We start from the raw sequence: 16024 nt of genomic DNA on the forward strand, positions 1-16024 counted from the left end.
AAGTCCAAATAAGAGTTTCACTTCAGACCCTAGGTTAGTAGGTGACAACGTACTAATAGGCCCTATTCTACATATAATTTAGTAATTGAAAGCAATCAAATCATACAATTAATATAAAACAACTTAAATAAACATTACAAATGTAAAAGTGTACAATACATCAACTTAACATATTACATATATCTCTATCATAAATCACCGTCGAAAATCCCCAAAAATCAGGTCAAATGCACACTTCTCTGTCGAGTTCACCGAGACAGTCGAGTTCTAGAGAGGTCTCGACTGTCTCGATCGAGATATGTACATTATAAAGGTAAGTTTGGTCCAAATCTCGGTCAAACCGAAATCTCGAACCAAGATCTCAACTGTGTTGGGGTAATATTTCATTTCACCTTAAGTCTCGTCTCGCTTTTTCCAAAAAAAAATATCACTGAGATCTCAGCGAGTTTTTGAACTATTATATAAATCAGATTTAAGCAATTTTGGATTTGTTGAAAAGCAGGTTTTATGCTCTAACTAATACAAAAAGTCTCATGTAAAAATAAAATCATTTAACTAGTCAAACTTCTTAGAGAACAAGAACATCTCTCTAAATCGAAAAAATTTAATTACTTAAAGATAAGATCATATTTTCTAAGAACAGTATAAACCAAATGTATGTTTTAATTGTTTCAAACTTCCAATAGCTTGCTTCTTCAGTTCTGCTGTCTTCTAGTTCTATGCTGATTTTTGATGACTTGATGGGGCTTAATATTGATTTTTGATGACTTGATGTGACGTAATGTTATTTTGATGACTTGATGTAGCTTAATGTTTATTTTTGATGACTTAAGGTGACTTAATGTTGTTTTTTGATGACTTGAGGAGGCTTAATGTTGATTTTTGATGATATAAGGTACACACTAAATAATGTTAGAAAATGGGGAAATAAAAATAACACTTGAGGGCGCCTTGGTCGCCTAGGCAGGCACCTTGCCACCTAAACGCTTAGGCACCTCTCCACCGCCTTGGGTCACCTTGCCGCCTTGACAACTATGCTAGCCATTTATAGCTATTGGATTTCAGTTGGTCAACCCGCCTCCCCAATAGTCTGATTGACCAACCTAACTAGCAGTTAAAGCCAACAGCTCTATTTTAACCTTAACGACTATATTTGTTCAATCGACCGTATGGGCATCCGGTCGACCGTCTGCATCTCAAAATCAAGATCTGGCTCTCGAGAAGTTTTTCCTATCAGAACAAGTTATGTTCGGTCAACCATTCGGTAAGTCAGTCACTTGTCCAGATTATAGGATGTCCGAATGATCCTCAATCTGGATTAAACTATTTAGGCTGGCCATCCCAGCCATTATCGGTCAACTGTATCTTTAAGTCAATCAACTGCCCTTTCTATTAAGTCACAATAATGATTGTCAACTTATCTCCTAAAGAGCGGTTGACTACCTTATCTTCTTGTTGAGGTATGGCAAACACTAAGAGGGGGGATGATTAGTGATCCAAAATTCTTCCCTTTTTAATTGGCCCACTATACTGTGTTGCTAACTGGAGGCACTGATGATCTCAAACACACATTCGTGTGACACACCTTTCCTCTCAACCAAAAATAGGCATACAATCTTGTGGCAAGGTCTACCCGGTGTGCACACCCATCCTGCAGACAACATACTCCATACACAAGCAATGCAACCATAAGACAAGATATACGTGGTTTGGCAAGTTGCCTCCATCCACAGAGCAATGCCTCTAAGGGCTTAGCATTTGCTCAACACACTACGTTTAGCTGCACCTACAGCTGGGAGCACCCACACCCAGATTTACCCAGCATATAACTAGGAGGGCAATTTAATATCAGTACAAGTGACAACACCCATTCCCAGTGTCTAGTACCCATTGAATACCCCTTTTGTAAAATAAAGATAGGCATATAAATGATGCCCTTACAATAATGCTCAATAGCCTAGGTATTCAACAATATACAAGCTAGCTATTCAAATAGATACAAGAATGTAATTAATTAGCGCAAAGTGGTAGAAACCCTTACAACCCTTGTCTTATTGTCGATTATTGGTATCCAAAGGAGTCTCTTGTCACCAACAGTGCGTTGACAAACACTGGAGTCTTCAACTAACTCAATGAGATGAGAAACTTGAATCTTCAAGTATGCACAAGCTTGTGGGACCCTTCTTCTTCTTTCTTCTCTCTCTTTGCAAGAAATCTTCACCAAATTTTTAGTGAAGGCTCAACTATCGTTCAAAGTCTTCAATGTTACTTCAATGCCATTAATGATGGTAGGTGAATGGATTCAATGCACTCAATCACTCCTCTCTCTTTTTCTCTTCTTTTCTCCTCTTAGGGTTTCTCCGTTTTGGTACTTGAGAGAATAGCCCAAATGAGCTCTAGGGGCCCCTCAAATAACATCACTAAAACCCTATCACGTGACACATTTTCTGCATTTGGTCGATCGCCACAACAAACCAGTCGACCGGTTGATGTCTTTAATGCACCGTCAGACATCTAGAAGCATATTGAATGATCCAACTTTGTCCGGATGATCCGGTTGATCGCCAGATCATCCGGCTGCTTCTGACAACTCTCTGGAAATTAACCCTACATATACAGGTCGACCGCTTGGAGCATCCGGTTGATCGGTTCCACTCTTTGGAACCTTGACTGAAGGATCCAGTCGACCGCTTGGCCTTTGAACAGCTAGACCTATGTCCACTCTAATCTCTATAACTTCTTCGATCAGACTCCATTTGCTCCGTATCTTCTTTGGCTGGAAAGCTAACTCAAAGATCTTCGATTCTTGTGTTTTGAGCACCTCCATATCATGACTAGAAGATGATTCAAACTCTCTATGAAGCTGCTGCACCAACACAAAGCTGCTAAGCTGCTCGGAGCGGGGGCAAACTTCGAAATGGATACAATAATTCAAGACATACATAACACTCTTACCACCTCTTGACTCATGTGACTTGAAGTCACCTAAGTCACTATACAATAACTCAAGTTCATTCTTCCTTTCTACAAAAAAATGAGGTTTCTTAGTGCATTTGGCCTCAACGCATATATGACACTTAGCTAAAGACAGTTATGAGTTCCCTCTTATCAGTCCTTGTTTATATAACATTTTTATGTAAAAAGCATTACAATGTCCTAATCTACCATGCCACACATCATAAGAGTCAACCAAATAAACTGAACTACTAGCACTTTCATTAATAACATTATCTACATTCAATACAAATAATCCTCGGAATTATAATTTTTTCTGATAAATACATTATTCTCTATTACAATAGCCTTGTTTGCCTCAAATGACTGTTGGAATCCAGCCTTATTTAGAAAAGCCCCAGGAATGAGATTACGTTGAATATTAGGAACATGCAGCACATCCTTAAGGAAAAGGAATTTTTCTTAAACTTCAGCTTAACTAATCCCTTTTCATAAACCTGAGAAGTTTGGGAATTTCCCATAAATACGTGTATGGGGATTGAAATGCCTTTTCCAACTGTTCCAACTGTTGAATAGTTGGAAAAGGCATTTCAATCCCCATACACGTGCTTAGTATCACCCATGTCTAGGATCCAATCCTTTGGTTTTTCAACCAAGTTCACCTTAGTCACCATGGCTGTGAAGAAATCCGCTTCAGTCAGATTTGTATTTGCTTTGCTGAAATCTTTCTTCCGATTTTGACACTCTCTTTTGAAGTGCCTAGGTTTGACACAAGAAAAGAAATTTCCTTTTTTTTTCCTGAACTTGGTTCCCTTCTTGGCCTTCAGATTCTTCTTAAAAAGCTTTCATTTTTACCTGAACAATAGTTTGGTCCAAGGTTTAGTCCTTCCGTTTGTGTTTAAACTCCATGTTTGGTAACTTCTCAATAAGAGATCCAACAACAAAGCCTTCCATTAGAACCATTCTTTCCTTGGTCAGTTTAACCACAAGGACTTAAAACTCATGAATTTGGGCAGAAACACTTGTCATTTTTCATTACAAACTCAAGAAAGTTTGCAACAAAGTATTTCTTACTCCCTGCATCCTCTATTGCATATTTCGTGTTCAATGCACTCCAAATCAAATAAACATTATTCATATGATGCATAAACATTATAAAGCTCATTTAGTCATTTGACAAGGCATTTAATATACAGTTTTTGCATTGATAGTCCACCTTAACCCATGAATCTCTTTGGGTTTTAAGGATAGGATCATCACTTTCAGTAGGGATGGATGTAGTCAATACAAATGAGACGAACATTTGATCCAAAGCAAACAGAATTCTCGGCATCCATCTCTTGTAATTCGAGTCATCAAATGAATCAATGTTATCAAAGTCAATAACTATCTTCTAGATCTCCATTGCCGGCAAGAGAGTGTTGACCATCTAGAGAGTTTTGGTTTATCAACAGTCAATGATCTCTCTATGATCTTTAGAATTGTAAAAATAACATGATTGGTTGTAAGAGAGAGAGAACCAAAACTTATTTGTAATGCTAGCCAAATAAGCAGACCTATGCCTTGGTCGGAGACCTTCAGCAACAAATTTGATGATTGCTTCAACAAAAACAACAACAACAACAAACTCAGCTTTATCCCAACTTAATGGGGTCGGCTACATGGATCCAAACAAAACAAAGTAGGGAAAATTGAGGCCTTAACAAAAAAGGGGAATGACGAGATGGGAAAAGAGGGACGGGAAATGAGATGAGAAATGAAAATTGGAAATGACAAATAAAAGATGTAAAATAAAAAGAAAAATTAAAATGAAAGATGAAAGTAAGAGAAAAGAAGGACAGCCCAGCAAGTCAGGAGAATCTCAACTAAATGGGGTCCGCTACATAGATCCTTGCCCTCCAATAGGCTCTATCCGAGGTCATACTTGGTACAAGACCTAGACTATGCATGTCCATTCTCACAAATTCTCCTATGGTCATTTTAGGCCTGCCCCTAACTCTTTTAGCCAGTTAGAAGAACAGCTAGTAAAGCAGCTAGTTAGGCTAACCTGAAAGCAGAAAGCCAGTAAGACAGCTAGAGAGAAGCAACTGCTCTAGAACTGGAAGGCAGGAAGCAGAGGTATATTCTCCAAACTACTTTCAACTAGTTGGAATAACCTATCAATACTGGCGAACCTACACAGAACAACCAAAAGCAGGAGAGTTCAGTTATGGCGAAAACCAACGTTAGGGCTGCTTCGCTTCTTGGCGAAGATTTAGCAAGGGTCGTGATCGGCAGAAAGCGCTTGTAGAGCCCTCTGCCTGCTTCCATTGGGACTTCATTCCGCAACCCGGGGGAAGTGGCTCCTTCAATAAGGATCAAATTACTCGTCCTTACTAGGGTGTCCCTAGGTCTCCGTTGAACATGACCATACCACCTCAAACGACTCTCTTGGAACTTGTCATTGATTGGGGCAACTCTCAAATTAGCTCTAATATGGTCATTCCTTACTTTATCCTTCCTAGTTTTTCCACACATCCATATTAACATTCTCGTCTCTGCTACACATAGCTTCTCAATATGATACTTCTTAATTGCGCAACATTCTGCCCCATACATCATAGCCAGTCGTACAACAGTCCTGTAGAACTTTCCTTTAAGCTTTAAAGGAATACGTCGGTCACACAGCACTACGGATGCACCTCTCCACTTCATCCATCCTACTTTAATCATCTATGAAACATCATCTTCTATGTCACCTTCTTTATTTAAGATTGACCCCAGATGTCTAAAATAGTCACTTTATGGTATCCCTCTTTCCTCAATTCACACTATGCTAGTAACCATCTTGATGATTGTTTCAAATGTATTTTTGAAAATTGTTAACGTGGGCTGAGTCACGTCATTTGACATAGTTGTAAAGACCATAGACGCCCCCGAGGTGTAATCTCCAACATAAAACAACATTTGGCTTCCGCAAGTAGTAGAGCACTCTCCTACTGTACTCCTTTGAATTCTACAAAGTTGTGCCCAAACTCATAACATACTTTCAACAGAGAATCAGTAAATCAAATAACACTCAAGAAGAAGAACAACAACAGTGTGTTACTTGAATACACATGCACAAGATAAGAGAGTGAGAGAAGAGAGTAAAACACTTAGAAAATCACTTCAAATGTGTCAACAATGTCCTCTATTTATAGAGAGATACCCCTTGGAAACACCTGTCCAAGGGGTCCAAGAGATGTGCCTCTCAGAAAGAGAACACACTGAAAACTAGTCATTACCCATGTAAGGCTGGCGTACAAGTGTACAACGTACAATCGCTGACATCATCATGTCAAAAAACAAACAATCGACGTCAATAAAACCTTGATACACTATGCGCGTGTGTGAAAATAAACCTCAACCCCCCCCCCCGGCGAAACGAGAGCATTGTAAACCTTTCTTTCATGGAACCCTACCCTTGTAGTTCTCATTCCAATATATAAACCTCATTTCATTCTCTTCCGTATCCAATTGTGGGACTAAAGCTTTTCCCACTCATATGCTTTGCAAGAAGCAACATCGAGATTGTCTTGGGTTCAAAGGAGGTGTTTTGAAACTTCTTTCTGTTTTAAAACCATTGTATACGAACAACCTTACTGTAGTTTCTTTTCCTTTTCCTATATTTTGCTTACATATAAGCGAAAATATCTCATACTGATCACGAAAGATGCATAAACTGATTCTGCTTTTGATGTTGCTCAAATGATTTTATTTAGGGTACTTCATATCCAATTACGGCAATCCTTAATCCTCGTCTATAAGACGTTTATAGTTTCAAATAAGAAATTATACCCATTTTTTGAAAGTTCAAAACAAAAATTCAGAATTTTAAAACACAGTAATTCACCACTCACCTGCAACCTCGAGTGCAAGTGTCCCCGAGTATCATTATTGTCGCAGTAGCGGTTCCTGTCTCTCCACCAGACCAACACTCCCCCAAATTAGGGCACCGGGCCTCTTCGCAAACGGTGTGAAGCTTCAATTCCCTGAGCTTGTTCTTGATCTTACTATACTTAGACCCACCAGGAATGGATTCTTTCATCCATTTCGGCTTGGGGAGGGGATTCTTCTTTGTTCCAACCTCGGCCGAATACTCATCATTCTGTTGAAGTCGTATGAAATCGGCAAGGGAAGGTGATTCAATGGCCAGTCGTTCTTTCAAACCCGATAGAGTTTTTGGGAATTCAGGTTTTGAGGATTGAACAGAAGAAGCTGTTGAAGATACAGATCGAAGAGAAGACTTGCTAAGAGATTGAGATGATCTGAAGGATCGCCCAAGGGATAGCAAGCGAGGATTCATACTCTCTCTCTCTCTCTCTCTCTCTCTCTCTCTCTTCCCCCTCTTTCTCCTCTGAAGTCTATTGACTATTGAGGAAGTTTTCTGTTGAGATTTGTCGGCCACGTCAGCTCCTGATGCTAGAGAAGAGAAGAAGAAATGCACAGCTACGATGCTGCTGAAGGAATGTGTGCCGTCACAATTGGACTAATGTAGCCGCGTGGGAAGATGCTTGGTTCTCAAGCATTTTGAAAGTGTCCGTGTCGCCCAACCACTAGTGTGGAAGTAGAGCTGCAACAGGGTCGGTTGGGCCGGGCCTTTTAAAATCCTAGCGTAACCCTAAGTCCCCTTAACTAGGCTCAAGCCCGACCTGACCCTGACTCAGAGCCAAAAAAATCCAATCCTGATCGGCCCTCAAGGTCGGGCTGGGCTGACCCTGATTAGCCCTAATCAGGGGGGGAAGGGAGATATGCATGGGCTAGCCAAGCTGGGAAAGGGAGATCCATGGGCTGGCCAGACTGGGAAAGGAGATGTGTAGGCTGGCCAAGCTGGGAAGAAGAAGAAGAGAAAGAAAAAGAAGAAAGAAGAGAAGACGAAGAAGAAGAACAAAAAGTTAAAAAAAAAAAAAAGAAGAAGACAGGGTCAAGTTGGACTGGGTCTGGCTTAGCCCGAGGCCTCAACCCTGACCCGGCCCGACCCCGACTCAGGGCCAGAAAATTCCAACCCTGACCTGCCCTCAGGGTCAAGGTATCTCAACCTAACCCATGTTTGGGCTCAGGCGGGCTCTGACCGTCAGGGCCAAACTTGCACCCCTATGTGGAAGGTAGCGTTTCACAACTCTCCAACAAAATAGTTCTTTCTATTCTTTCATTATGTGCAATCTTGCTTGGCCACGTGATAGCTTGTTCAAGGGTTTGATTGGCTGAAGACAACCACTTGCTCAATTGGTTGGTGCCTTATTGGTAGAATGCATGCTCAAAGGAGATCATTGGTTGCTTCCCCACAAAAAACAAAACAAAACATTGTTGCCTTCCCCAAAACCTTTAGATGGTGCCTTTTGAGTCGGCTCAGGTCCTTGTATGAGGGCGGTCCTTGGGATCTGAGCACCACCCATATAGAATCCACTGCCCCCTTTGGATTCCACGTGGGTGGTGCTCAGGTCCCAGGAAGCGTCCTCTTATGAGGACCATAGTTAGTAAATCTATAATACGCGGATCCGAACATTTAATTCAAAAACTCGCCGTATTGTGTATAAGTCGTCGAAGTCTGATAAATACGCGATCTTTAAGGGTTGAAGTATTATACATGTATAAAACGTGTATAATACTCGTATAATACGTTTTTTTTTTTTTTTTTTAATGAAGTCTCAATTCTAAAACCAATCTAACGGATGTGGTTGTTCATCTTTTCCATTCTTCTCCGTCTCTTCTTCCTCTTCTTCTTCCGGCGATTATGGTTCTTCAGCCGACGATTGCAGCAGCTTAAGGTATTTGCCTGAAACCCTTTCCCCTCCCCTGATTCTTAAATGTGGAAACACTTTGCCGGATTCGACTGTGGTACAAAAAAAATGACGGATTTTTATTTAACTCTTGGTTCCAGGCACTCTCTCGTGGATACCAAACCCCAGCGGTTGTGGTTCTTCTCCATTCTTCTCCATCTCTTCTTCTTCCGATGATTGTTCTTCAGGCCGGCGATTGTAGTGGCAGATTGCAGCAACTTAACGTATTTTCTTGAAACCATTTCCCTCCCCTAATTTTTGAATGGGAACACCCTTTCCCCTCCACTGATTCGAGTGTGGTACCAAAAAAAATGAGTTTGAGATCTTCTAGCTACTGATTTGAACTTTGAAGATACCCACCTCTTTGCTGTCATTTTGTTGATAGTAAGAATGATCTTATATTCTAATAGTCTACTAAGTATCTCAGTTTTAGAAACTTTCTGGCATTCTAGTGGGAGAACTCAATCATTGATCGGGTTCTCTTCACAAGCCCCCCTCAAATTACCCAAACGTACAAATGCACCCCTAAAATTTTACTAATTCCAAATGCAATCCCTACTTTCCAAATTTTGTAACAATCTAGTCCAGTCCGTTATTCTGGAACGTTAGACGTTAGTTTTAGAGAATCTAATGATCAGAATGCCCTTATGATAAAAACCCACCAAATTAAAGAGTAAAGTGATCAAATTGCCCTCTTCTTCCCCAAATCGTTTAGGGTTTGAAACTGAAACCTTAAACCTAAACGATTCCAGAGAAAATCATATTATTAGTTCGTTTCATTTACTAATTGTTACCTCAGAGAAGGATTATTCTATTTGCAGTGCCTATCAGCAAGGCAAAGGCCATAAGCTCGCCTTTGACCGGTCTACCACTGTTTCTACCGGTCCTCCCCAAAATACTCCAGGGTCTTCAATAAAAAGGTAAAAGTGCCCGTAATCATTGTAGCCAACCAGGTACCAAGCTGTATAAGGAAAGTAGGACCCTTACAAGAAAGATTCATAAAAATGAGTCCCAGTGGTTAATGATGCATGTAAGTATGATGGTATTGAGCTATGCAGCTCTTTTATGCAGATCATTATTATGAGTAGCTCTTCTAGTCATTACATTTCGAAAAAACATTGAGATTTTTGGTAAAAACAATCATTTATTAATTGGGTCATTTTTCTTTGGTGAGATTCAATGCATGAATGGAAGAAACAATGTTTTACGAAATACTTTCACATGTTTGGGGACCATCACCGATTCCATCTACCAATGGCCATAGATATTATGTCATATTTTTGGATGATTACAGTAAATTTATCTAGTTGTGTCCCTTGACTGTTAAATCTAAGGTTTTAATAATTTTTCAAAAGTTTAAATTACTTGTGGAGAATTCATTTGATTGCAGAATCAAATGCTTTCATAGTGATTGGGGTGGCAAATTTCATACTGTTTCCTGATTTTTGGACAATTGTGGTATTGGTTATCGTGTCTCATGCTCACACACACATGAGCAAAATGGTTCCGCCATCGTCACAGGCACATTGTTGTAACTGGTGTGGCGCTCCTATCCCATGCCTCAGTTCCTCAATAGTTTATTAATTTGCATTAACAGCCGTCTTGTTGGTACCATCAACAATACCAAATAAGTCATAGCTCTTCAACAGAGGTACAAGTTGAGAATGCCACAAGTAGTTGGTGTCATGGTGTTAGTCAGTTTAATTGGAATAAACTGATTGAAAGAGGGGATGGGAATAGTAGGGTGGGTAGAAGAGGTGGAACCCAGAGGGGATATAGTGGAGCTAGCAACGGCGGGAGAGGAATCCTGGTGCTCTGATGTCATGTTAAGGAAGAAGAAGAGAAGAGAAAAAGAGATTGACACAGTGGATTTTAATGTGGCTCGGTTTTGGTAACCTACGTCCACGAGAGAGAGAGAGTTAATTTCCAAGAGGATAAAGAAGTCTTTCCTTGATTTCTTGTGATTTTATCAACACTGCATTTATCCTTATCACATGAAGTTACAACATTATCGCCAACTCTTTGGGAGAGTCCTACATTATCACCAACTCTTCCTTCAATTTGGATCCTCTACTACCGAGCTGCCCAGCAGGACCGTGCTATCAAGACACGGTGAGGCGCGCAATGACTGCCTTAGCCCCACTCGGGCAAGGCGCTTTAGCAGGGATAAGGCAGTCATTGCACTCCTCACCATGATGAGTTGTGACGTTGGTGTTCTTTTCAACACACACAACCGGCGATGGGAGAGTTCTTATATACCCGAACCGCTGTATATGTTGTTATCAAAGAAGCTTTTGGAGTAGGAAATGGCGGAGGATCTGGGATTTGGAAAGGATTCGGAGGGGGAGGATTTGAGGGATGGGGAAGGAGGAGAAGGAGGGTTAAATTTGGTCTTTTCCGATTGTTGGGTGTTTGTGCTTTGATGATTTTGTTGAGAAATAGCAGGAAACCTGAGACCGATTTGGCTAGCGGAGTTTTAGGGTTGTATCTATTAGGATCTTTGGTTTGGGATGAAGGGGTGAGTTTTGGGGTTTTGCTCTTGTGGTTTGATGGTGATTTTGGGGTTGGAGTGAGCATTTACAGATGCGCGTTAAAGGTTTGAGGGTTCATTCTCCCTTCATTAAGATTGTCAGGGCAAGGAGAAGATGAACTACCTAATCTTAGATTAAAAGAAAAGAGGGGAATTTTTTTTGATTAGTTCTCTTCTCCCTTCATTCCAGCTGGCTGTAGATGACTAAATTTATACACCATATATGCCATTCTTGCAAAACCCTAAAAATAATGGAAAAGAGGTTTATTTTAGTAGGAAGGGTAATATGGCAAGTATAGTAAAAAAAATTTTTACGTTTTTAGTCCCAAGTTAACGAATTGGATTAACTTATTCAATATTTTGAAAAATAGAGGAGATACGTGCAAATAGTGAAACGTCATGGGTGAATCGGTAATTAGTCGATACCTCAGGGGAGGTATGTGTAAATTTCCGAAAAAAATAAAGAACTCTATTGCCAGATCCTCTACTATTGAGCTGCCCGTCCTGCTTTGTGTTGCGCAAGCACAACAAGACGTAAAATGACTGCCTTACCTCCACTTGGCCGGGCAAGGCGCTTGGGCAGGGGTCAGGCGATCATTTCACGCCTTGTTCTGTCAGGCGCAGGACGGACAACTCAGCAACATAGTTAGTAAGTTTGCGTATTATTTGTTGTATTAATTGTCGTACCCGATTGTATAATTCAAATTCTCGACTCTTACCATATTCTATGAGGGAGCTTAATTCCGTACGTGACTTTTAAAAGTAGCTGTATTAATCACCGTATCAAATGTCGTATTAATACATATTTATGTATTTTAATTTAATTAAATAAAATAAAAAACTAAAACCTAAACCTAAAACCTAAAAATCCAAAAAACAGTGAGAAAACCCCTAAACCTAAACCCATTCATGAACAAGACAACCCTAAAGGCCTTAACCCCATCTCTTTCCCATCTCGTTCCCTTCTCTTTCCAAATCCAAATAAAAATGAGAAACGTTGAACCCTAAACAGCCTAAACCCCTTCTCTTTCCTGCAAATCATCTACACATCAGAAAAGAAAAAAAAAGGAAAATCGTGGAACCTAAAGGAATTTTGAAGTCTGAAGTCTGAACTTTTGATGAAACATCAGGATCGTTGAACATATACAGCTCTGAAGACGATTCTTGAATGTAAGTTGTAAGAGAACCCTCTCCTCTGCCATCTCCCATCTCGAATCGCCTGTAAGGCATTGTAAGATTAGCATTGTCTCTCTTTTGTTAACATATATATAATTTTTTCTTTCTTTCTTCAACAGCTCTGTTACGTCCGATCCCATTTTTCAAAGCTTCGAGTCAGTCAGCAAAAATTTCCACTCCTCTCTTCATTAAGCCAGTAAGCCTATTTGTCTTTTGTTTCTTCTTCTCCCAATTCTTAGAGCTCTGTTTAATTTCTCCAAATCCGATAACTCTGTTAGAAAGCATACCAAATTCTGAATTGAGTTTACTATTTCATATTTTGATGCCTCCATTGCTACATGATTAATGAGCTACTTTCTATTATTTCATAGTGGAATTTTTGGGATATGGGTCCTTTGTAGCACGACACAAAGTGTAGCGCACCATCTGACAGCCAAGAGTGCTCGGGCACGCAACCCAACACATAGGTGGGGTGTTGGGCTACGTGCCCAAGCACTGTGGGCCGTTGGATGTAGGCTACACTCTGTGTCGCGCTACAGAGAAGCCCAACACGAATTTATTTTACCACCTTTGTAGAATTGGGATGCATGAAATTTCTTTCTTTTGGAAAGCCATATTAGTTTTAGGCGTTCATGAATGCATGAGAAGATTAGAATTTAGTTGCAAAAAAAATCAGTTTTCCCCTTGATTTTTATTAGGATAAATCCGTATTTTTGCTCCCGTTTTATTTCAAAGCAACCATATTAAAACATGTATTAAATATGTACCAATTAATTACCGTACACGTTTTATTACACCGGATTTTTTTAAAATAAATTATTGCTGTGTGGACCAATTAATTACCGTACATATCCATTCCCGTATTATTGACGTACCCAAACTTACTAACTATGCTCGACTCGACAGTATAGGATCCAAATTGGATATATAGAGAACGACTACTGGCAATAGAACAAGCGCGAATCAGATTAATTAGAAACGACAACATGCTCTTTAAGAAGTCCACTACGTGCGTGTGTAAAAGTGTAACTGTGGATTTCAATATCAAAAGGGTTTTGACACTTTGTACATGTTTTGGTAGCAGAGAAGAACAGAAGCAGAAGACCAATGCTGACTGAGGTTTGCTGCTTTCTCCCCGACTCCTTAGCCTCAGGGCGAGGGCGCCCGATACTCTCTCTCTCTCTCTGATTCTTCTCTTCTGTTCATCATCTTTCTGTGCTTGTATTCTGCTGTTTTCTTTTTTAATGTTTTTTTTTTTGTTGGTTTATTTATATTTATATATATGTCTCCCAACAAACTCACTAAATCACTTCTTCTTCTGCTTTGTGTTTTCCGGTGAATCAGACTGAATTCTGGGCGATTAAAGAGAAGTCTCCACAACGAAAAGAGAGAAGAGAGAGAGAGAGAGCTAAAAGACCTGTACTCTTGTGGAGACAAAGGGAAGAGAGACTCGAGAATAGGTGGTGGTTGGTGTGAAAACGATGGGTTGAAAACTGAGTGAAAAAAAAAAGCTTTTCCAAGTAAAGACTTCAAACTTCGATTTGTGAGCAAATTAAAGAAGGTTTGGAGTTGAAGTCGAAGAAATTAATTCTGACTTTTTTTATATTTACATGTGCTGCATTATGAAAAATGGGCATTTCAAGCTTTGACTGAAGGAACCGAGGTTGAGCTTTCCCATCTCTCTCTTTGTTTGTCCTTACTTTAGGAAGAAATGAAGGGATTGTCAACAGATGCAAGTAAGATCTGCTTTGGTTCTTGACCCCATATTTCCCTTTTCAAATTCTCTTCTCCCTACTTAACTTACACGCGATCCAATTCTCAAACTTCTAACTCCATCTCCTTCTCCTTCTCCTTCTCCTTCCTCGAAACCCTAAAACCACTCTTTCTTTTTTTCATCTTTGAAGTACAGAGATCTCATATTTTCGGAGAGTGAGTTCTAGCTCATCCGGTATTCATTCTTCATTCATTTATCTCTTGTCTTTCATTTTTTCTCTCTCTCTCTCTCTTTTGTTTCGGTTATATAGGTACTAATCTAGCTACCAATTAATTTAATTTGGTACATTTGAAAAGATTCAAGAGGATCTGGTCGTGAATAGAGGAGAAGAGAAAGAGAGAGAGAGAGAGAGAGAGAAAGAAGTAGTAATCATCAAAGGTACGTAATCTTCATGGAGAGATTTCAATACATTTGTCAAACCCATATCTTCTTTCATTCTTATAAATTAGGGTTTGTTCATATGTGGGTTTAATTTCATTATTATACTACTAAAATTTGTATATTCTGTAGAATCATGGAAAATCCCACATCGCCTGAGAATCTGCTATAAAATGCCAAGGGACCCTGATCTTCTACGGAGCCACTGTCTGAGCGGTCTGAGCGGCGCACATACAGGTCGCCCTGCAATGACCGCCTTGTCCCTGCTCAAGCACCTTGTCCGAGTGGGGGTAAGACGGTCATTGCAGGGTGCCCTGTTTGTGCGCCGCTTAGGCCGCTCTTGGCAGGGCGCCGTAGACGATCTCGATTGAATGCTAAAGCCTCATTTATTTGACATATGACATGTTTTAAAGCCGTAAAGCACACCTGCTAAAGCGGGTTTTATTTTTTTCTCTTACATTCATATCTAGTTTGTGCAGATTACCGCTTTCCATTCTTCTTTGAAGTTAGAGAGAGTTGCACCAACGTACTTCTACCAGGAGAAAGAATAATTATATAGTCTGATTGGGTGATGGCTTCATCCTCAAATTCTCCTTGTGCTGCATGTAAATTTCTCCGGCGAAAATGCCAGCCGGAATGCGTGTTTGCTCCTTATTTCCCACCTGATCAGCCACTGAAGTTCACAAATGTACACAAAATCTTTGGTGCCAGCAATGTAACAAAGCTCCTCAATGAACTCCAGCCTCATCAACGAGAAGACGCCGTCAATTCCCTTGCTTACGAGGCGGACATGCGACTACGTGACCCGGTTTACGGCTGCGTCGGCGTGATTTCCTTGCTTAACCATCAATTGCGTCAACTACAAATGGACCTTAATTGTGCCAAATCTGAGCTATCCAAATATCAGAACATTGGTCTCACCGGACATGGTCTAATTGCTGCTGCTTCTGCCGCCGCAGCGGCAACCGCCAATCATCATCATCCTCAGATGGGGATTAGTCTCCTGAGCGGCGGCCGAGATCACCACCAAAACCATTACCAACTCTTCTCTAGGGACCAACAAGAAGCCATGAGGGGTTTTGATGCCAACAGTGGCTATGGTTCTGGTCTCATGGCCTTGAATGTATCAGCAAATATAGGGCAGTTGGGTCAGTTCCAGCAAACCCGAGCAGCTAGTGCTGATGATCTCCGAAGTATTGGACCTTCATAGGATCTGCTTTGGATCTCCTTGGATCATATACATACCCAACTCCATTTCAGAGGTAAATTTTACTCATTTTGTAGAAACTTTATCATCTGATTCGCTTGATTATTGTGGGTACCGATTAATAGTCACAATATGGAAGTATATTTTATCTTTGAGATTAATGAATTGAATTTGGAGAATTGTATTCAACCCATGAGTGGAAT

At 40.3% G+C, this 16024-nt stretch overlaps 2 protein-coding genes across 2 annotated transcripts in view; one reads left to right on the top strand and one right to left on the bottom strand.

Annotated features, from left to right (window-relative positions):
* The window catches only part of LOC122666613 (lipoyl synthase 1, mitochondrial-like), a 33957-nt gene extending 26648 nt beyond the window's left edge, over positions 1-7309 (bottom strand). The window contains exon 1 of the mRNA XM_043862640.1: positions 6837-7309. Within this exon, the coding sequence (XP_043718575.1) occupies positions 6837-7282 (446 nt within the window). The 5' untranslated portion in view covers positions 7283-7309. The remainder of the gene's footprint in view (positions 1-6836) is intronic.
* Positions 7310-15160: 7851 nt separating this feature from the next.
* Positions 15161-15824, top strand: LOC122669579 (protein ASYMMETRIC LEAVES 2-like). Its single transcript, XM_043866372.1, has one exon. It carries the CDS (start codon positions 15186-15188, stop codon positions 15822-15824), a length of 639 nt encoding a protein of 212 aa, XP_043722307.1. The 5' UTR covers positions 15161-15185.
* Positions 15825-16024: the final 200 nt, after the last annotated feature.

This window comes from Telopea speciosissima, chromosome 7 (assembly GCF_018873765.1).
Source record: "Telopea speciosissima isolate NSW1024214 ecotype Mountain lineage chromosome 7, Tspe_v1, whole genome shotgun sequence".
In the NCBI taxonomy this organism is placed as follows: Eukaryota; Viridiplantae; Streptophyta; class Magnoliopsida; order Proteales; family Proteaceae; genus Telopea; species Telopea speciosissima.